Source organism: Lingula anatina, chromosome 9 (assembly GCF_051362555.1).
Source record: "Lingula anatina isolate TDL-2025a chromosome 9, LinAna3.0, whole genome shotgun sequence".
NCBI classification, from domain to species: Eukaryota; Metazoa; Brachiopoda; class Lingulata; order Lingulida; family Lingulidae; genus Lingula; species Lingula anatina.
Window position 1 is genome coordinate 10065754 of NC_141775.1, and position 21739 is coordinate 10087492.

General features: G+C 37.2%; 2 protein-coding genes across 2 annotated transcripts; both read left to right on the plus strand.

Annotated features, from left to right (window-relative positions):
• Window positions 1-1657: 1657 nt before the first annotated feature.
• Window positions 1658-9081, plus strand: LOC106174974 (uncharacterized). The gene is made up of 3 exons (XM_013556767.2): window positions 1658-1693; window positions 4193-4359; window positions 8163-9081. Exons 2-3 carry the CDS (start codon window positions 4209-4211, stop codon window positions 8717-8719), a joined length of 708 nt encoding a protein of 235 aa, XP_013412221.1. The 5' UTR covers window positions 1658-1693; window positions 4193-4208; the 3' UTR covers window positions 8720-9081.
• On the plus strand, window positions 9075-13952 carry LOC147759883 (uncharacterized). Its single transcript, XM_086995594.1, has 5 exons — window positions 9075-9665; window positions 11941-12014; window positions 12612-12680; window positions 12838-12989; window positions 13309-13952. The coding sequence occupies exons 1-5, from the start codon at window positions 9075-9077 to the stop codon at window positions 13950-13952; spliced, it is 1530 nt and encodes a 509-aa protein (XP_086851720.1).
• Window positions 13953-21739: the final 7787 nt, after the last annotated feature.

Genomic DNA, 21739 nt, shown 5'->3' on the forward strand with positions numbered 1-21739 from the left:
TATTTTTTCACAGCACTACATTTGTCTATAACAAGCAATGATAGGTCTGTTTGGTGGATTCTGCCCTTCAGAGAAACCACCCCTTTTTCATTATGACACTAAAATTTAATTTTAGGGTGCTTTCCCAGAGATTTAGATCGATCTAGAGATTAAGATTTAGATCGACCTAACTCCTTGGGGGTTCACGCTAAATTGCAGTCAGCCGAGCGGGCACCATAGTTAAATACCCCCTTACAGCTTTTAGTAGGCGGGACAGACGCTTAAGCCGGCCAAACTGACAGTAATCTATTGAGACTCCCCACAGGGAGAGATCGATCTAAAAATCTATGGAAATGGGGTGTTAGATTCAATGCCAACTGCCTCCCAATATGGCTGAGAACAGTCTTTCTTTGACCGAGCCGTGTCAAGATGAAAATGTGCTTCCTACATTGGTCACTTAGCCACCATTGAGATAGACACAATTTCAGTGGAAATACTTAAATGCAAATAATTGTGCCTTAATCTGTTTGATTTGTTGTGAGATTTGCACAATGATGCAGGGTACCTGTGTAAACCTGGAATAAAAACATCAACTTCCGGTAGTTGTGATTAGTTTAAGTGCACTTTTGTGAGGAGTGATATAAGGGGAGTAGAAAATTACTGATACAAATTCTTTAAAATGTGTTAGAAATTACTCAAACCCAAGTGGAAGGCAAAATGTCATAACAGTTGTCTGCGTTTGCTTGTAAGCATGAAGTATATCAATCTCATGTTTTTACCTTCAGAACAATATACGCACTGAACAATGCAGCCAGATATCCTTTTATCTTATATATATATATAACTTTGTTATCATCCCAGTTGGGTTATCACCTTAGGAAAGTTTACTTTGGCTCACGTACACCGCTGCTGAAACATGTCATAGAACATGTTTGTCTTTCCAGGAAGAGCGTCACCCAGGCTTGTAGGTATAAAGAGGACAGGACGCTGTCAGTGATAGGTAGTTGCTGGGAATTAAGTGTCAGTTTCAAACTCTGACGGCTCTAACGACTTGAGCACAGGCGCTGTCATAAATACTTATATACTTCAGGAGTTAGTAAATGTGCTGTGTGTAAAGTATTGCCAAACAAGAGCTTTGGAAAAGAGGTTGATGACTTGGGGTAGCCCATCTTATAAATATTTCACTAGTTTACATGTACATTAGAGAGTAAATTCTGATAGAAGCTTACTCAGAGATTTTGCATAGGAATAAAGGTCGTGGTATTTGTTTAACGTTCCTAATTGTTTGTACACAGCACCTTAACAGTACAGCAGGCTATTACATGACCTGTGTTACATATACAAAGAAACACAGAACCTAAAACTCATGTTAATTGTTTTGGCAAGATACGCCGAATCACCAAATGTAAATATTGAACACATTGAAATAGAGTGACCCGCAAGTTCGCCCACATTTTATACTGAAAATACTGTGCAGGACTCACTTCCCCTAGAGCCAAAGGCATGCCAATACTTTTCCTGTATACAGCAATCACCTTTACTCACGGCATCGTGGGGCCTTTTCACTTTAACTCACGGTTTACCTCATCTAACGCAATGGCAAGCACTAGGGTAGGGCTTTTTTGCGGAAAATTCCCCATTCTATTAAAAGAATTAATAAAAAAATCCCTGTAACGAGTCGGTTTCAGACATTGAGCGTCGAGAGCGTAGACAGGTAAGATTGAGCTGCTTCTAATATAAATTACATCTAACTATTCGATTATTCCAAAAGGTTTACACAGTTATAATGTTTTGGATTGGATATCAAGACCCAGCATATTCCATAAGAGTTGACGATTGTACCTTTCCATGCTAAAAATATTTCATTTTACTTTGCCGTGAAGAAAGATGGGTTTGCCTATATGTTAGGCTAAAATTCATTGTAAACCAGATTCAAAATATGCCTAAATTTGAAAACGTTTAGGAATTCATTTACACGTATATCACGACTAAGATTAGTTCAAGAACGTTCAAATTATGTCTAGATTTCGTATGCAGATATACGGCACACTATAGCAGAAGAATGTAAAAGAACGGTTTAGTATTTGAGAAGACGATGTTGGCTTTTTGTAGACGACCTACTGGTAGTACCCCTAAGAGCATATGCATGTCCATTCGGCGGTGATTGGTTGAGACGTATTTAAAGGCTTTTTATCACTCTCCGCTGGCTATGATATTGTAAACGTGTATAAGCTGGCGAAAACGCTACCGTCGATGTACTAGTATCTGCGAAAACAGCTTTTAAACAAACAATTGAACAGAAATGGATTATTTGCATTGTTATTTATAACTTGCAAAAAGGCAATACGTGACATAATGGCCGTGCACCTCCCTGAAAAAAGGAGCCGACGCTTGACACTTGTAATGTCATAAATCTCTCTTATTGCTCAGACGGATTTCAAGTAAGTTCGATCAATAATTTTGTCAACACACCAGTAACAAACAATGAAAGGGCTCAAATGAAGTAGGACATATCTCAGTTCTTTTCATCCTATCATCCATTTAAAGATTGTGAGCTAAATGGTAAGTGTAATGGTAGGCATGATTAAAAAAACTCTGCGCAAAACTGGTCGGCGTTGTGTATTGATGCAGGTGAATTGATCAGAAAAAAATAACATGTAGGATGACATATGGGTTTATCAACATTAAATAAAAGCACTAAATTATGTTTTGCAAAGGGAATATAGTAATTGTTCAAACAATGGCGAGTACACATGTTTATTAATAGCAATGCCGTGAAAATTTATTTAGTAATGGGATGTGACAGCCAGACAACCAAGTTGAGAGCTAGTGTTTTGGTAGGCTGAAGACGTAATGAAATACCCAAAACAATTAGTAAGTAATATTAAATTTACAGTGCCGCAAAGAGTTTATTATATGGAAAGAAAAAGATTCTCAAAAGAGTTGTGCGCAGGTGGGAATATCTGCTGTTCGTTTTATTGCGCAGTATACACTGTGCCTGTGTTGACAACAGGGCAGACATGAAAAGATATCTTAAAAAGTCAAGAGAATTTTTGGGAAAAAGTACCGGTGAGTCTACAACAGTGGGGATATGAGATTTTAACCCCAACTGAAAGATACTTTTGCCTTAAATATAGTTTACAATAGTTTGAAAGAGAAATGACAACGTTGATAAGACTCTTCCTATTTACAAAGCAATCACTTTTGTTTACCACCACCTACTAATTATAATTAAAGACGTGCCTCAAATAAATCGCAGTGCGTACCAACGGTATTTCATTCGTGATTTATTAAATCTATTTTGAGTAACAATAAATCTCCCTGTCATTTATCACTTTACATGTGTGCACCCATCCCTTTCGTCCACTGCGTTTGTTTCTCACCTAACACAATGAGTGGCAAATCCACACCAGTGCTACCGTGGTGGGGGAGAGAAGCATTGATTAAATCCGCCTGCTCTGACGTCGCATAGTTGTGGACATGGTTACGTTGATTTTCATATGCTTTTATTAGTTTATCTTTTCATTTATTCATTTTTATTTTGTGGACGGCAGGCAATATTAAAATTAACCCTCATTGTGAATCCTTTAAACATGTAAGCACAGCTTATATAGTTAAATGAAACTGTTACAGTGGGGATTAATATAAATTGACGTTTGTTAAAGAACAATTCAAACAAAAACACCATATTCAGCTCAAATGTAAACGGATGTCACGCCGAAAACATGTTATCCTAGATGGGTGTTGTGTGTGTGTGTGTGTGTGTGGTGGGAGGTAGGGTAGTGTCATACGTAGGTCTAGAACCCAAGCACGTAAGAGGGTGATTTATGAATACTTACCTTATGGCCTTGCACGCTAAACACTGCACAGACGAGCTGAAGTTGCAAACTGTCAATTTTTGTCTTACATATGGTTCATTAAAGGGTTTTCATACACATTTATAATTGTTTTACAGTGTATTCCTCGCCTGATTGAAACAGATTGGTTTTCCTGTATAACTGATAAGTTGCAAATCGCAGGAATCATAAGACAAATCCTTTCCATTTTGCACTTGGCAAAAGCCAAACGTGCGAAAAGGGGTGTTGAAAAAATGTGATGCATTTGATTTTCTTGTTCATTGCCCACATATTAAAACACCACATAAGAGGAAGGGTGTTCGTGTTGTTTACGGAATATTCTTTAACAATGAGTTTTTGTTTTCTTTTATATTAAGTGTTCAAAGACTCGGTATGGCGTCTTCAACTACTGCAGCTTTTGAGAAGTTGAGTGAATCGTTGAGAAAAGAGCTTAGCGAGCTTAATAAAAGCGCCGAAGACGCCGCCAGTATTCTGCATCGTCTTGCCAACGAAATTGACGAGGTTTGCAAAAAAAGTAACGAAGGTAACATCTTTGAATTATTATTATTATTATTATTCTTATTATTATTATTTGTAAGTTTGTAAGCTCCCTTACATTGTACTTATAACCTCGTAATGATTTTGCATATGCATTTTCGCAATTAATCGCGACCAACATACCAAGCCTTAATGTTGTTAAAATACTCGCATTCTTTATGTTCTAAATGAAAACAATTTAATTCATCTTTTTCTAACTAATCATCATTAAACAAATGCTGATCTTCAATAAAGTTTTGTTCGTACTCATCTTTTATATAACTGAAAACAGGTTTCTCTCTACATGGTACAGTAACAGTAGGATCTTCACTCTTTTTCTCTCTCCCGAATCCTTTCTTGATTTTAGCGTTTTTCATCTAGAAGCAATCCCTGGACCAGTGTCCAATTTTTGGGCAATACCAACAAATATCTGCTGGGCCTGGCTGTCTGCTATATATTGGATCGCTTCTTGGACGAAAAGAACCCCAAGGAGAATTATCATACCTTTGACTGGGTCTTGCTGACGAAGCATCATGTCTACTTCCATTTTTCTGGCTCAGTTTCTATCTTTTAGCCCTAAGTGCACGGTTTTCTTTTCTTCTTTTCGTCTTATCTTCTTTTCGTCATCAGTATCGCTGGCTACTTCGTCCGATAAATATTCTTGCACACACACCCAACCGGCATCAGACTTATCAGCAATACGAATCGGTTTGTTACGTTTTCTCAAAGATTATTTTGCTTGGATAACTGCACTTTTCTCCGGTTGTTAGAATCTACAAACCGTTAATTTATAACAAGAATATTAGAATTATCGCTGTTAAACTCATACTGCACCTTGTTTCCCTTAAATTTGAACGAGAGTTCGTTTTCTTTCTATATCTTTTTTCTCAAAGTGGACGAACTTTGCTACAATTCTTCAAAAATCTCTCTCTTCTGTTTTTCAAATTTTGAAGACAAATGTTTCTCAAGAGAAGCATTGAAAAGCTCAACAGCCTTATTCAACGTAGGACAATGCGATCCTCGCTCTTATTTTGAGATACTGATGCCTCGTCACACTCTGAATCAGTCAGTATACACTGTACACGTTTAGGCCTACTAGTTTGACTCTTGGCTCAATGAATAGTAACTCATAGCGTCAGCTTATATAAAGAGACCTCATTGAAATAAATGAGTAGCAATCACTCCTGAGTTTATCATTGGCCAAAACCTGTAAGACTTTTCATATACCAACAAAACTGAATCAATCATAAACCATATATAAATACATCTATTTGGCACAAGTACAACGGTCATGCTAGAGAAAAGTGGGCATAATTAATCTGCGGTAGAGGGTAACTTTCCCTTGTCTCAATGCAAACTTTGTACCCCGTAAATGTTTTCTTAAAATTTAATTTGAGAATTCTGTTTGCGGGCACAGGGCAGCTTGCATAAAACATGTTATCAAATATAGTCAAACTCAGATGAGAGGCGTTAACGACATTGATTGAATGGAATCAAACGGACAGCCTTTTCAGAGATAAAGTTCAAACGAACGTAGCCAACAAAGTCCATCTTTACGTCAGGTTTTATAAATGAGCAACATACTATGGGCTGTATATTTTGAGAGATTAGCAACGTAAGCAAGTTAGGCAGATTTTTTAATTACTTGTTTCTCAAACAATTTTTATTTTTGTCAGAGGTCGGAGGGGGGAACAATAAAAATATTTTCACATTAATGACTTTTTGGTCACTCATTTTCAAAACTACATTAGACTGGTAAATACTGGTTTTAACGCAGTATAGCAATTTTTGGATAAAAACAGCAATCCCTTTTCATTTTTTTTTTGTCTAAATGAATGTCAATACTACGAATCATTCTTGTAAATTACAAAACAATAAAAATCACAGTTTGCCTTTCTATGCATTCATGATGGCAGTGCACAAAACAGTTTTTTTGTCAATCTTGATGCAATATTATGTAAGATTTAATGATTAAGTGGAAAATCATCACCAAATTTAAATTATCTACTTCATGTAACATGGCCATCCAGAAACAATATGGCTTCATGTCCCTGTGAGTTCCAAGTTCCACACAGAAAACACCAATACATGTTTGTGAAAAATGAAAATTTCACAAAAAGCATTACTTCCATAAAAAGAATTCAATCAGGCTATATTTTAGACCTTTGAGTTTGTAAGTTTGAAAATCATCTTGCTAAATGACCGTCCTTTAATGGTCACTATGGCAGCTGCACTAAGCTAGCCAGTCTCTCTCTGCATATGGTCTTCTATACAATAGCTCCTCTGCCAGTGTCTCTGCTATGTGTTTTCCAAGATTTTTGGCCTGTCCAGCCCGAAAACCAACATTGAAGTCTTCCACTACTTGCGAGATTGAATTATACATTGTCTGCCTTTCATTACTGGGGGATTCACTGAAAAAAATATTTCAGATAAGTTAACTGAGTTGGACGTGCCTTCTGTTAGCTGCATAGGAATTGTACAATTCAAAAGACAGCAAAAAGTTGCTTAGCCAGATTGTTGAAGATACAAAAATTCAGCAAGGGTAATATGGCCTGTTATGGAACTGTGGTCTTAATTTTTATTAAATCTACATGGCAGCAACAACTTAACTTATTTAATAAAAAAGGTTCATTATCAAAATAAATAATAATAAAACAGAACTACCAAGTCACAGGTCCATAGCCAAGGAGTTTTGAACGATTATAATGAACCACCCTTTTTAGCAGGAAAAGGTCTGCTCTGGGTCAAAATTGATCTAGGTCCATGAAGGTTTTATGGTAAATGGTCCACTTTTTTTTTCAGAAAAAGAACCCTCTTTTGAAATCGCTGGCTACGGGCGTGGTTAACCTTTTATTCGCATTAAAAACTTGGTGGAAAACTGAACTATGAGTTAATGTTGACAGGCTCATTGTCCAAAGCAAATGATAGTTAACAGCTATTACCTGGCTTAAATTAATAAAAATTATTATCTGAATGTTATCTGAATGTACTTAATGTTAATATCTACCATCGTAGTGACCGGCATTTTTACATCCAGTTCAGAACCTATTTTTGCTCCTGGCGTTGCTGGCTCCCTGTTGAAACCTTCCACACGTGACAAGTGTTGCAGTAGATATTTTCATTTGTGACAGTAAACAGTCAATAATATTGCCTAAAACGTCTGTAAAACTGGCCGGAAAGACCTTTTTGCATAATATCTTTGGTCCTTCCTTCACTTTAACACTGAGCCACACGACAGTGGTCAAATTCCTGCTTAGTAAACTTTTCCCGCCATGTTGCATTAATTTGACTCATGCAGTGTAAAATATCAGCAAAGCACTTATTGGCTTAAAAACCGGAAGCTGGAGGAAATGAACCAATCGTTTACTTTGGAATAAATAACCTTCGTTTTGAACTTGTAGGCAGTTATGTGACGCGGGAGTCCCGTGAAACTTGTGAGGTTTCGTGTCTCCGATCGAACAGTACGATCAGTCGGACGTCGGGGAAAAATAAAAATATTTTTGGTTTCAATTTTTTTTCTATTTTGGCCATTTTGAGGTCGGCAGAGCTTGAGAAACAAGTTATTTAAAAAAAATGCCTTACTAGTTAACATGTAACCGAAACGGGGTCATTTAACACTTATGGCCCAAAGCCTTAACACAAATTGTGTACCAAAACTTTCAAATAAATCTGACATTATTTCGCTTTTGTAGATTTTTCAATGTGGAATAAAAAGGGATAATTTAAAGACAGAAATATAATATTTTACTGTATCTATTTTAGAAAAAGCTGAGCCCTGTACTGTTTCAAGTTTTTTAATTCAAATTTCAGGAAAAATCATCGGTTCTGCAGCTTCCCTGGGGGGGTTGCCATTTCTGGCTGCAGGCTTTGCTATTCCTGTTGCGGCAATTGGATTGCTTGTCGTCGGAGGAGCACTCTGTGGCGGAGGAGGCATAAAATGCGGTTATCATACTTTAAATGAGCATCGCATCACCAGATCCAAGTGCAGCGAAGCGCAGAGTGCAGTTGATGCCGTTCGTGAGAGGGCCAAAGCATATAAAGAGAGCATAGAGAGGTTTAGTGAGCTCGCACGATCTTCTGGTTTCTCCCCTGTGTTGAAGAACGAGGAGCCAGCCCGCAGTCGGCTCGCAGTGGGCGTACTAGTTCAAAGCGGCGTTGCCGCACTTGTTACCACTCTTGGGCGTCAAATTCTGTTCACAGGATTTATGGGAACCTTGGCGATGGTACCCTTTGATATTTACACCATATCACAGTGCGTCATCAAGCAAAACAGCAACAACTGGTCTCCACAGGCCAATAAGATCAGAGACCTAGCCAGAGAAATGCATGAGCTTGCTCAGGAGGGAAAGGCTTCACTAGAACAGTAGACTCATGAAGACCAGGCATAGGATGCTTGAACTTGTTCAGTGAGGATATGAGACTCTAACACGAGCTGTAACATACCTTTGCTTTAAAAATAATTTACAATAGTTTGGATAAGGAACCAACGTGGATAAAAGGACACATAGCTGATTTTTCATTTTACCGAACTGCAATTCTTTGAAAAAACGAGCGACTTTGACAATTATTCCATAACCCTTGCTAATTTTTCCAAAATATTGTGCGCTTAATTGTTAAATGTTCTTATCCGGTGTGGTATTCAGTCTCGCGTTTTGATCAGTATAAGCTATTAGTATACCGAAAATCATTATCCATGATACACATTATGATAAAGTTTTAAATATGTCCAGTTCAGGCTTTGGCTTGTCTTTTGTGACATTTGGGGCGTCGCTTGGTCTCTCCATCGCCGGTGCAGCACTGAGTGGCGTAGGAGGTATCACAGCCGCCGGTTCGGGACTAGCTGAGCATTTCATCACCAAAGACAAGTGCAGAGCGGCACAGGAGGCAGTTGATACCGTCATTGAGAAGGCCGAAATATATAAAGAAAGATTTGAAAAACTTAAAGAGATGGTCCAATCTCCTGGTGTCGTTGCTGTCGTTAGACATACGGGCTCATTAACGTCTAAAGCAGGGAGCGGCGTCGGGATTCCAGTCGTTAATGGCATCAGGCTCGCAGCGGGCGTTGCAGACGACGCTGCTGCAACTGTGTTTAAAGGTTTGGGGACAGGGCTTCGAGTGGTGCACATAGGAGGGTTTGTATTGAGCGCATTGCTGGTACCCTATGATGTTTATACCTTAGCGACGTCCTCCGCCAAGGAGCATCGCAAGACCGGGTCTCCACAGGCCAATAAGATCAGAGAACTCGCCAGAGAAATGAATCGTTTTGCCCAAGAAGGGAACGCGTTTCTAGATCAGCTGATTCATGAAGATCAGGTAAAGGATGCTTGAACCTGTTCGTTGAGGATATGAGACTAACATACCTTGGCCTTAAATATAATTTACAATAGTCTGAAAGAGAAATGCCAGCGTTGATAGGGCACATAGCTGATTTCTCAATGTCCCGAACTGCAATTTACACGACAGGGCTTTGTCCGTGTGCATCATCACAAGAGAGCTTTTTGATCTTTGTTATCCAAGACAATATATGGTGTAAATAATTTGAAGGCAGTGTTGTCGCAGTGAATCATATAATCGCACATTGCTCTCTCTCTCTCTCTCTCACTCACTCTCACTCTCCACATACACCTGCATGACTTGTGATCTATGAAAGAAATCAATTTCATGAATAATGTATGATTATAAGAGTGTAATGTTAGTAATTGGCAGGCACGAGTGACTGAAGAGCGGGTAGTGTTTTGTAGAGTAACCGAGTTGATTGACATGGCCTTGTCGTACATGTACTTGAGCGGAGAATATAGGCCAAATGTAAACGAGGAAGAACGATGTACATGTAAGTGGCTGTAAGAAGAGGAAGAACATGTAGATAAGGTAGTTAGGAAGCGACAGTAAATGATATGAAGGAACAATAAAGTTGTTTAGTTTTTATCTTTCGTAATCGGTAAGATAAAGTCAATACCTTGCTCACAAGAAGTAAATCATTTTGTAAAATGTTATAAAATTTTGTAGATTTTAATGTTATAAACACTATTTTCATTAGGCTTGAAAGACACCAATGGGACCTGGACGAATCCTTTTCGCGTGCCTTGATCAGAAATCCTCACATGGCAGAATCATCCCATCATTCTCAAATACTGTGTGATAGAAAGCACCACTACGGCCTCTGGCATACTTTTAAGGGATAGTAAATCTTTTGTGGTGTTTTTAATCAATATGCACATTTTTCCATATGTGCGGCTTATAGACAAATGAACAATTATTAGAAATATCATACAATTAGGTTAATTCATATGCAAATATGGATCGGTAATCAGAGAAAAAACAGCTGACCTTAGGAATAAATTGAATTATCTTCTTTGATACAATCAAGGAGTTATAACTCCTTGATACAATTGAAGATTGTGTCTGTCCACTGGCTAAATTTATGAATATGTACTGGGTACTGATCAAGTAGTGGGAACTGCTCATCTGGTTGTGAAAAATACCATTACAAAGCTTGAAATAATGCTGAGGTTCACAGAATTAAATGTTCTACGAATTCTTCTGATGGTTATTCCACTAGCCCAAATGTTAATAGGAAATGATTTAAACGTAGCAGTATGTGTAATTTCTTATGCTGATTATTCGTTGGTCTCATCTAATAAAAAGCCTGCGATGAGTAAGCTTGTTGCGAAAATGAGATGAATAGAAAACACGTATTTCCAATCTTTCCCTATACATCTCTTTGAACAAACGATCACAAATGTTGTTTTTCTGTATAAAGGGAAGTTGAGCTTCACCAATTGTTCACATGTACCGGTACCTTATTGCATCAGCCAAGAATTCGATCGGTGGTGTTATGTACACCTAAACAACAATAGTTTCGTCAAACAACAGCTAAAAGCCATAAAAATTAGCTGAGTCACCCAATGCTGATCCATTAGACACATCAAACAAATGTGACGCACGAGTTCGCCTTCCCAATTTATAACAGATTTACATTTCGTGGGCCTGCTGCAAGGAAAACCCGACTTACAAAATTGGAAGTGTACCATTTTCACAACCCCTATAGTCAAAAGCGTGGCAGAACCTTACCTGTATCAAAATATCGATTTTGTTCACGTGTGTGTGTGGGGGTAACTATAAATAAAACTCTGGATGTGCTTTGTTAAACACAATGAGTAACATCGGGTTTTTTTCCGTGGGAATTCCCCATTTGATATTGAGGAATATAAAAATCCCTGCAACTTGTCAATTTCAAACGTCGACCATCCAGAAGCACCCAGGTGAGTTTGGGAGGCAGTAAATATTCTCATAAATTATATAATTAATGATGATTATACTTGAAATTTAAACATCAATAATGTTTTCTTTAGGTAATCAAGATCCACTAAAACCCAAAGGTGTTAGACGGTTTTAAGTTCAAAATGATACATATATATGCTTTATGAAAACAATTTATTTTTCATCCGCACCATCTATAAGTTCGGCTAATTTCTTTTTTGCAAACTAAGGAAACAAATTTAGCATAATTAAAAAAAATTGTTTCTAATTTGAAAGTCATTGGTACAAGAATTATTTTACATTGTTTATAACTGGATTGCATTTGCAGTTACATATCTCAAGGGTAAGCAGAATAATGCCTTGCTTTGCAAAATTGATGCCAGTGTGCTGTAAAAGACAAAGGCAAGTGTTTTAACATTTCTTATAAATATGGATATTAGTTTATATACGCTTAAAACGAGGATACTAGTTTGGTTTGGTTATCAAGCAGTAGCTGATTGCAAATAAAAATGATGCATTTTGTTGCCCCATTTTGATTTTTTGTCACTCTTAGTATATATGTTATGATGGGGTTAATTGTTGTGCCACGGGATGGTAATATTCCCAAAATAAGTCATTCAGAAATTAAAACATGGAATAGCGGATGTAAAGTAACACCGTGTATTACTTATAGCTAAATGTGAACTTCTAGATCTATTTCAATGTTTTGTTCACGTTAGACAGTTTACATACATCTGAAAACGGTAACATCCTTTACGATTAAAATCATTTAAGATTCTTGATAAATATTTTTCTATTTGTCATGCTAGTACGCATACGCTCTTGCATATGACAAAAGCGCGCTGTGCACCAAATCGCTACATATGATTTCCTACTTGTTCATTAACCGTATTTGAGAACACCTTGTAAGAGGAAATTTTAAAATGTGCATTTTGTATTTGGAATATTATTTGAATTCTTATTACATATAATAATATTAATATTTCTTATTTTCTTAAGAGTGCTGAGAAACTCCAGGGTACATCCAGTTACAGAGGATGCTGCCATAGCAATAGAGGTGGAGTTGGAGTGAGTATCTTTCTGGAGATGAATGCTGGAAAAACAATTTCATGAATATATTGACAAACTTCTTTGATCAAATACTAGTACTCAAAATGTATTCTGCAAATGAAGCGTATGTAAATTATCTTCAATTTATTTTGTAACGGTGTTGCTTTCTTTTCAGAAGGGAAAGAGAACGTCAAAAACGTCGGCAGTTGAGGAAAGAGGTTGTTAACAAGCTTCGTGAATTTGTTCAAAGTGCTGAAGAAGCATCACGGAAGCTGCACTCCCTAGCCGACGAAATTGACGAGGTTTTTAGAAAGTGTAACAGAGGTAGCCTTTGAATTTATATATAGCTATTGCGGTTTGGAACCCAAAGAAATATGTCTGATAAAAGTGTACAACATATCAAAAATGGCTCCAAGATGAACGTGGGGTTGAGATGAACTCACATTAAGTTATATTTATTGGGTAAAATAGACTGCCAATAATGTTTATCTTTTGGCATGGACAGGAATATGGTTAAAATTCTGGCACCTTTTTTCTGTCTTACCACAAAGTTTGTACCTGTAAACGCTTTCATCTCACATGTCATCTCACATCTAGAAGCAGCTGAATACTATAATGTCTTCAATTTTTTTTTTCAAAATTTAAGGAAAAATTGCCGGGACAGCCGCTTCTCTGCTGGGGTTTCCACTTATTGCTGTAGGCTTTGGTTTGTCTTTTGTGACATTTGGAGCGTCGCTAGGTCTCTCCATTGCCGGCGGAGCAATCAGTGCCGCTGGAGGAGTCACAGCCGCCAGTTCAGGTGTTTACGAGCATATCCACACCAACAAAAAATGCAAAGGAGCACAGGAGGCAGTTGATGATTTCCATAAGAAGGTCCAAGCATGTAAAAAGAGCTTAGAAAGGATTAAAGAAATAAATGAGATGGTCCCATCGACCAGTGATGTCGCCTCTGACGGTATTCTTGCAGTGAAGTGCGGGTTCAGTGCAGGCAGCGTCTTCTCTCCAGTTTTAAATGGCATTAAACTTGCAGGGTGCGTTGGAGACGACGTCGCGGCAACTGTTGCTAAAGGTCTAGCGACAGGGTCCCGAATTTTTCACATAGGAGGATTTGTGGTGAGCGCGGTGCTGGTGCCCTATGATATTTACACCTTAGCAGAGTTGTCTCTCAACGAGCATCGCAAAACCGGATCTGAACAGGCCAATAAGATAAGAGAATTAGCCAGGAAAATACATGACTATGCCCAACAGGCGATTGACGATATCCGTAATGTCCAGGCAGTAGATGATTGAACTTGATCAGAGAGGTTACGAGACTTTAACCCGAACTCTAATACACATTTGCTTTTTTAAGTTGGAATCAGAAATGCTTACATTGATAGAATGACATAAAGCTGTACGTAACCTATTAGTTTGACAAGACCAGGTAATTGAGAGTATTGTTCCCGTTGAACATAAAAAGGTTGAACATAAAAAGTTCTGAATATATCTACTCCGCCCACTTTAGAAAATGTTCTAAGGCTTTTTGAGGTATAAAAGATTGACAAATTGAATCGTATTTAAATGGAACAATAAAGCTAAGTTTTTAAAATCGCAAAGAAATATGTGATAAAAACTTATATCTTTCGTGTAATTTTTATTTTTAAGTTTCATTTTAGATTTTTAATAGCTGCATACTTGTTTTGGTGCAGCAGTGGATTCCAGTATTTGGTTTGATTTAATTGCAGATGAGGAATTTTAGTGTATGAGATTATCCGCAGGTTGCAGGTTTACTAAAACGCTATTTTTGTTTGATTATCGAAAGAAGTTTGAAAATGTTGTAGAATTTGTTATGATGGCAATATCATTCAAGATGTTCTTATACTTTTCTAAGTCATGTTATTTGAGGGAACGCATATGAACTTCAAAATTCTAGTGCATATATATTGTGACTGTGAATGTGTGTGTGACATTACTGTCTGTTACTGTCTGACTTTTGATATTTTTAATTAATACATTTCGTTCTTGATATTATTCTTATTATTAGGTCGTGTAACTGTCGAAAACTGTACGAAGCTACTTGACTTGTGCTACCTATTTTTACACTATTGAATTTTCACTGTTATATTTTTAGATATTTTATTATGTAGAATAAAGAATTTTATTTGAAACACGCAGTGAAGACTTATAACACATCAAATATAATTATATGGAGTTTTCCGGTTCTTCTCAATAACGTGGAATGATTAAAGTTGACACCCTGAAAAAATTAAATCGGCATTGATTTTTTACCCAAGAAAAGAAAGCTAATCGTAAGGGGAGGGAAGGAACCAATTAAAGATTTTCACCTTTTGCGGAAACGAAAATTGGATTTGGCAGGAACCCATCGTTGCTGTCTATGCTAAGGGAAAGGACCGTGACTGGAATGTATCGACAAAATATGTTTGAGGACTGTACTTTTTCAGGACGGGGGGGGGGGGGGGGGGGGGGGGCTCTAACGCCGAAATTCGAGAAAAAAAGCCTACAAGGTAGAAGACTAAATACGTTTTACTGTGCGTCAACAGATAACACAAAATGTTATTTTATATGACGTTACTATATCTTATTCCCTGATAACATAACGGATTCAAGACAATGAGAGCGATCTTTTACAGTTGAAGCAGGTGCGGAGATTTGTGTTGACCCTGGATGGGTTGACAATAAACTTCGTTTTTGAACTATCATGTTGTATACCTGTATCATGAAATCAGTTCGCCCTCAGTATTTGGGGCTATGAAGTTTTTTGAAACCGGTCCAGGCAACTTTATCTCCTATTGGTGTGTATATATTTATGAAAGGAGTACTTTATTTACGTGCTTATGTGGTATTTGTATTTTCATATATTATGTGCATACAGGGTATTTTTCTTGTTCATTTATTTCTATAGTCAGAATAAAAAAGCTTCTTCCCCCATTTTTAGTGCTGAGTCAGCTACATTTTATATCACACCATGACCTAAAAGCTTTATATAAGTATCTTGTTCTAGAAGAGATTATACTGATCGACCGCAGTGAGTAAGAAAAAGTTGTGCCAATCTATAAAACAAAATGACAGGACTCTACCTGCAAATATCAAATGACTTTCGATCAAGACTTTTTGGGTTTTGTGAATTATACCACAGGGTGGGACTGGCAGTGACTATAACATAGGTGATATCCAAGGGCAATTAATCATAATAAAAATGAAATAAAATTATACTATATAAATAAATATTATATATATATATATATATATATAACAAAACAGTTTTGGCAAGCCATGCTGAATCACCAAATGCTAATATCGCAAATATTGAAATAAAGTGACCTGCAAGTTCGCCCACATCATCTAAAAATGGCCTAAAACTTCATACTGAAAATAAGGTGCAGGTCCCCCTGCCCCATGTGTCAAAGGGAAAATACTCTTCCTGTTTAGAGCAATCACTGTCTCTAACGACATTGTGGGGTCCACTCACTGTAACTCGCGGTTTGTCTCATCCAACGCAATGACAAGAACTGGTTTTTTTTGCTGGAAATTCCCCATGCTATTAAAAGAAATAATATAAATTCCTGAAACAAGACGGTTTGAGACATTGATCGTCAAGAGCTTAGACAGGTAAGATTGAGCTACTTCTAATATAAATTGCATCTAATTATTTCGATTATTCCAAAAGGTTTACACGGTAATAATGGTTTGGGTTGGTTTTCAAGACCCAGCATATTCCTGTAAGAGTTGGACGATTGTGCTATTTCATGTTAGAAAATATTACATTTTACTGTGCCGTAAAAAACATTTTTGGTTTGCCCTGCCTTTATGCTAGATTAAATATCATTGAAAACTAGGGACAAAAAATTTGCCTTTACTTGAAAAATTGTAGAATATTTTTGTATCACGTACAACTGAGATTGTTGCAAGAATGTTCTAATTATGACTGGATTACCTATGCAGTAATACGGCAGGGTTCAGTATTTGAGAAGATAGTGTCGGCCTTTTGAAGACAGCCTACTGGTACTCCAAAAAGGAGAGGAATGTACGTAGGGCGCCGATTGGTTGAGACGCATTTAACAATATTTATCACTCTCCACTGGCCGTCAATTCGAAAACGGAAAAATGTGCAATACGAGAATTTAAGAGACTTGGCTTAGAATCGTGAGATGCCTACGTACAATGTACAATTGGTTGTCTTAAAGTGTGCATGTTTGTTTTAGGAAGTTAAACATGTATAAGTTTGCGAAAACGCGGCCGTTCATGTACAAGTGCCCTTAAATTAGTTATATAAGCAAGCAATTAAACAGAAACAGGTTATTTCCAATTGTTATTTATAGCTCCAAAAAGCCAAAGCGCGACAATAGGGACGTGCACATCCGTGAAAAGACGCGCTGACGCTTGACGGTAGGTCGTACTGGTTTTGTCAATGAACTACTAGTAGGGAGCCCAGGTCTTTATTTATAGCGATGACGTGACATTTATTTAGTATCGCAAGGAAAGGCTGCTCAAAAGACGTGTGCGCAGCTGGGTATTTCCAATGTTCATTAATGGCGACTATGTAAAGGGAAATTTTATTGCACAGTTTACCTGAGTTGAAAACCAGACAGACATGCAAATATATCTTGCAAATGTCAGCTATATTAAGGAAATAGCATCGTGAACAGTACTTGTGAGTTCCTGTAAACAAGCACTCAGTAGTCTAAAAGCGAAGTTAGTGTAAACATGCAGTTACTAGATATAAAAATAACTCAGAAATAACTGGTTATAAAGCAATGGCGGGACAATGATTTCGCTCCAACTGGCTCCAACCGTCATCCAACATGTAGTTTGCATGACGACCAGACAATAAATAATTTTTCACAAAACAAAATAATTCATTTCATTATTTGTTAAGAAAAGGAAGGCTGTCTCAGAGTTTTTTTAAGAAAAAGACAACCAGAAATGTTATTGGGTTTGTTTGAAAGTGTTGATCGTGTCACAAAAGGGCGTAACACGTGCAAAAAAAAAAAAAAAAAAAAAAAAAACTCAAATTGTGCGCTTGGCATATCTAATGTTCATTCATTACGACGAAATGGAAAGTAAATCGGGCAGTGCAAATATTACCTGAGTTAACCACAGACAAGAAAAAAGGAATTTTTTGTAGGATTATCGTATTTTAAGAAGAAACGTCTTATAGCGTGTTGCATAGTGCCGATTTCCTATTGTTTTTTTTTAACGTGCATTTATCTTAAAGGCACCGGCACTTGAATCTATAAACGTCGTAAATCTGTATTTCATAAAGATATCGCTCAGAGGATTTTAAGTAACTTGGTTAAATAATTGGTTTTGTCAATATACTACTAATAGGGGAGTATCTCTGTGAAAAATGCTCAAGTGAAGTCGTTCATACATAGGTTCATTCCTAGTATTCACTAAAAGAACGTGCTCGAGCTACAATGTAGGCACTAAATTGTTTTGTTGTTTTCTTCTTTTTTCCCTTCTGATTTTATAAATATGTTTATTGTTTTGTGTTTTATTCTTCAGAGAGGCGTCTTATGTATATCGAATATATAAACCATAGATATTTTCAGAGTGTTAGGTTAAACTATTTAATGTAGTTGAGAGCGATGAAAAAAGGAACATTGAGCATTCAAAATTTTATGACAACGGTACAGATGCAATCATACATAAGGGTTAAGTACATGTACTGTACGTGTGTAAATTAATATCAAACAAGAATCATTAAAAGATGTTTATTGGCTTATGGCAGCTCACCTAATCAGAGCTATTTTACTAGTATATGTACACATAATTAAAGTAAAACGTGATAGAAGCTTACTTATAAATTTTGCATAGGAATAACCAGGGAAGATCCAGATATTCGAAGAGCTGGGGATGGGGTTGTCCGCGGATGCGAAGCCGCTCCCTACATTCGTGGAGTTCGGGGTCCGATGAAGGGCCCCGAAAAAATGGTATTTTAGAGGGCGAACGGTGCCAATTGGCAATATTTAGAACTATGATCCAGCTAGTGAAAATTCTACTTTCAAGAGGGGGGGGGGGAGGCAGAATACGAAGGGGGTTTAGGACCCCCTGACCGCCTCTAAATCCGCCACTGAATACAGGTCGCAGTATTTCCTTAACGTTCCTAATTGTTTGTACACAGCACCTTATCAGTGCTAGAGGCAATTCCATAAGCTGTTTCACATACATAATGAAAAACAGCGCCTATAACTATTTTTCATTGTTTTGGCAAGATAAGCTGAATCACTAACTGCTGATATTGCACACATTAAAATAAAATGACCCGCAAGTTTAGTTCTCCCACATCACCCAAAAAATGACCTAAAACTTCATACTGAAAATAAGGTGCCCCAAGTGTCAAAGGGACAGTACTCTTCCTGTCCACAGCAATCACTTCAGCTCACGCCATTGTGCGGTCTACTCACTGTAACTCAGAGTTTGTCTCATCTAACGCAATGACAAGAACTGGGGCTTTTTGGTGAAATTCCCCATGCTATTAAAAGAAATAATATAAATTTCTGAAACAAGACGGTTTCAGACATTGATGCTCAAGAGCACAGACAGCTAAGATTGAGCTACGTCTAATATAAATTGCATCTTGCATCTAATTATTTCGATTATTCCAAAAGGTTTACACAGTAATAATGGTTTGGGTTGGTTTTCAAGGCCAAGCATATTCCTGTAAGAGTTGGACGATTGTGCTGTTTCATGTTAGAAAATCTTACATTTTACTGTGCCGTAAAAAACAGTTTTGGTTTGCCATGCCTTTATGCTAGATTGAATATCATTGAAAACTAGGGACAAAAAATTTGCCTTTATTTGAAAAATTGTAGAATTTTTTTGTATCACGTACAACTGAGATTGTTGCAAGAATGTTCTAATTATGACTGGATTATCTATGCAGTAATACGGCAGGGTTCAGTATTTGAGAAGATAGTGTCGGCCTTTTGAAGACAGCCTACTGTTACTCCAAAAAGTAGATGAATGTCCGTTGGGCGCGAATTGGTTGAGACGCATTTAAACAGTATTTATCACTCTCCGCTGGCCGTCAATACGAAAACGGAAAAATGCGGAATACGAGAAGTTAAGAGACTTGGCTTAGAATCGTGAGATGCCTACGTACAATGTACAATTGGTTGTCTTAAAGTGTGCATGTTTGTCTTAGGAAGTTAAACATGTATAAGTTTGCGAAAACGCGGCCGTTCATGTACAAGTGCCCGTAAAATAGCTATATAAGCAAACAATTGAACAGAAACAGGTTGTTTCCAATTGTTATTTATAGCTCAAAAAAGTCAAAGCGCGACAATAGGGACGTGCACATCCGTGAAAAGATGCGCTGACGCTTAACGGTAGGTCGTACTGGGGCAGATCTTTATCATATGGAGATATCGCTCAGACGGATTTCAAGTTTGTTAAAAATAAATTTTGTCAATAAACTACTAATAGGGACGGCATGTGTTTATTTATAGCGATGGCGTGACATTTATTTAGTATCGCATTGTTCACGTGAAGTGAAAGACAGACAGCAAAGTGGAAGGAAATTTGATGTTTTGGTAGGCTGAAGAAACACAAAACATGAACGAAATTAACGCATGTCACAATCGCATGTCAAGGAAAAGATGCTCAAAAGACGTGTGCGCAGCTGGGTATTTCCACTGTTCATTTATATAGTGACAATATAAAAGGGAAATTTTATTGCGCAGTTTGCCAGAGTTCACAACCAGACAGACGTGAAAATATCTCTTGCAAATGTTAGCGTTATTTAGGAAATAGCATCGTGAACAGTTCTGGTGAGTTCCCTAAAATCACAGCAGGGTGGTCATAAAGCGAAGTAAGTGTCAACAGTTACTAAATATAATAATAACTCAAAAATAACTAGTTATAAAGCAATGGCGGGACTATGATTTCGCTCCAACTGACTGGGTAGTTTACATGACGACCAGACAAGAAATGATTAATCACATAACAAAATAATTCATGTCATTATTTGTTAGGAAGAGAAAGGTTGTCACAGAGTTTTTTCAAGAAAAAGACAGCCAAAAATGTTATTGGGTGTGTTCAAAAGTGTTAATCGTGTCACAAAAGAGCATGACACGTGCAAAGAAACCCCTCAAATTGTGCGTTGGGTATTTCCAATGTTCATTCATTGCCACGAAATGGAAAGTAAATCGGGCTGACTGATTTGACCTGAGTTGACCACAGACACGACATGAAAAGTAATATTTTGTAGGATTATCGTATTTTAAGAATAAACGCTATGGGTATAGCGTGTTATATACATGTATAGTGACGATTTCCAATTGGTTGTCTTTAAGCGTGCATTTTTCTTAAAGGCACCGACGCTTGAATCTATAAACGTAGCAAATCTGTATTTCATAAAGATATCGCTCAGATGGATTTTAAGTAAGTTGGTTAAATGATTGGTTTTGTCAATATACTACTAATAGGGAAGTAGCTCTGATACAGTGAAAAGTTGTCATTCATTCCTAGTAACGTTGAAAGAACGTGAGCTACAGTGCAGGTACTAAATTATGTTTCGCTAAGGGAACATAATGATTTTTCAAACGATAGCGAGGGCAAGTGTTTATTTATAGCGATGACGTGAAAATTTATATAGTATCGCATCGTTTACTTAAGGTGGAAGTCAGGCAACAAAGTGGAAACTGGTGTTTTGGTAGGCTGAAAAAAATAATAAACAAAACATAAAATAAATGAGTTGAAAGAAAATAATGTAACAAAACAGAGAGCGTATCGCATGAAAAGAAAAAGATTCTCAAAACAGGTGTGCGCAGCTGGGTATTTCCACCGTTTATTTATAGATACAATATAAAAGGGAATTTTACGCTGCAGTTTACCTGAGTTGACAGCCGTGAGAAATTCTCTTGCTTATGTCAACGATATTTTAGAGATAGCACTGGTGAGTTTGTGAAAAACTAGCTTGTATGTCATAAAGTGAAGTAAGTGTAAACAGTCACTTGATATGAAAATAATATTGAAAAAGCTTGTTATTTATATCAATAATAGGACAAAAATGTCGATCAAACTAGCTTCGTAGTTTGCATAACAATGTCACAATAGAGTGTATCGCATGAAAA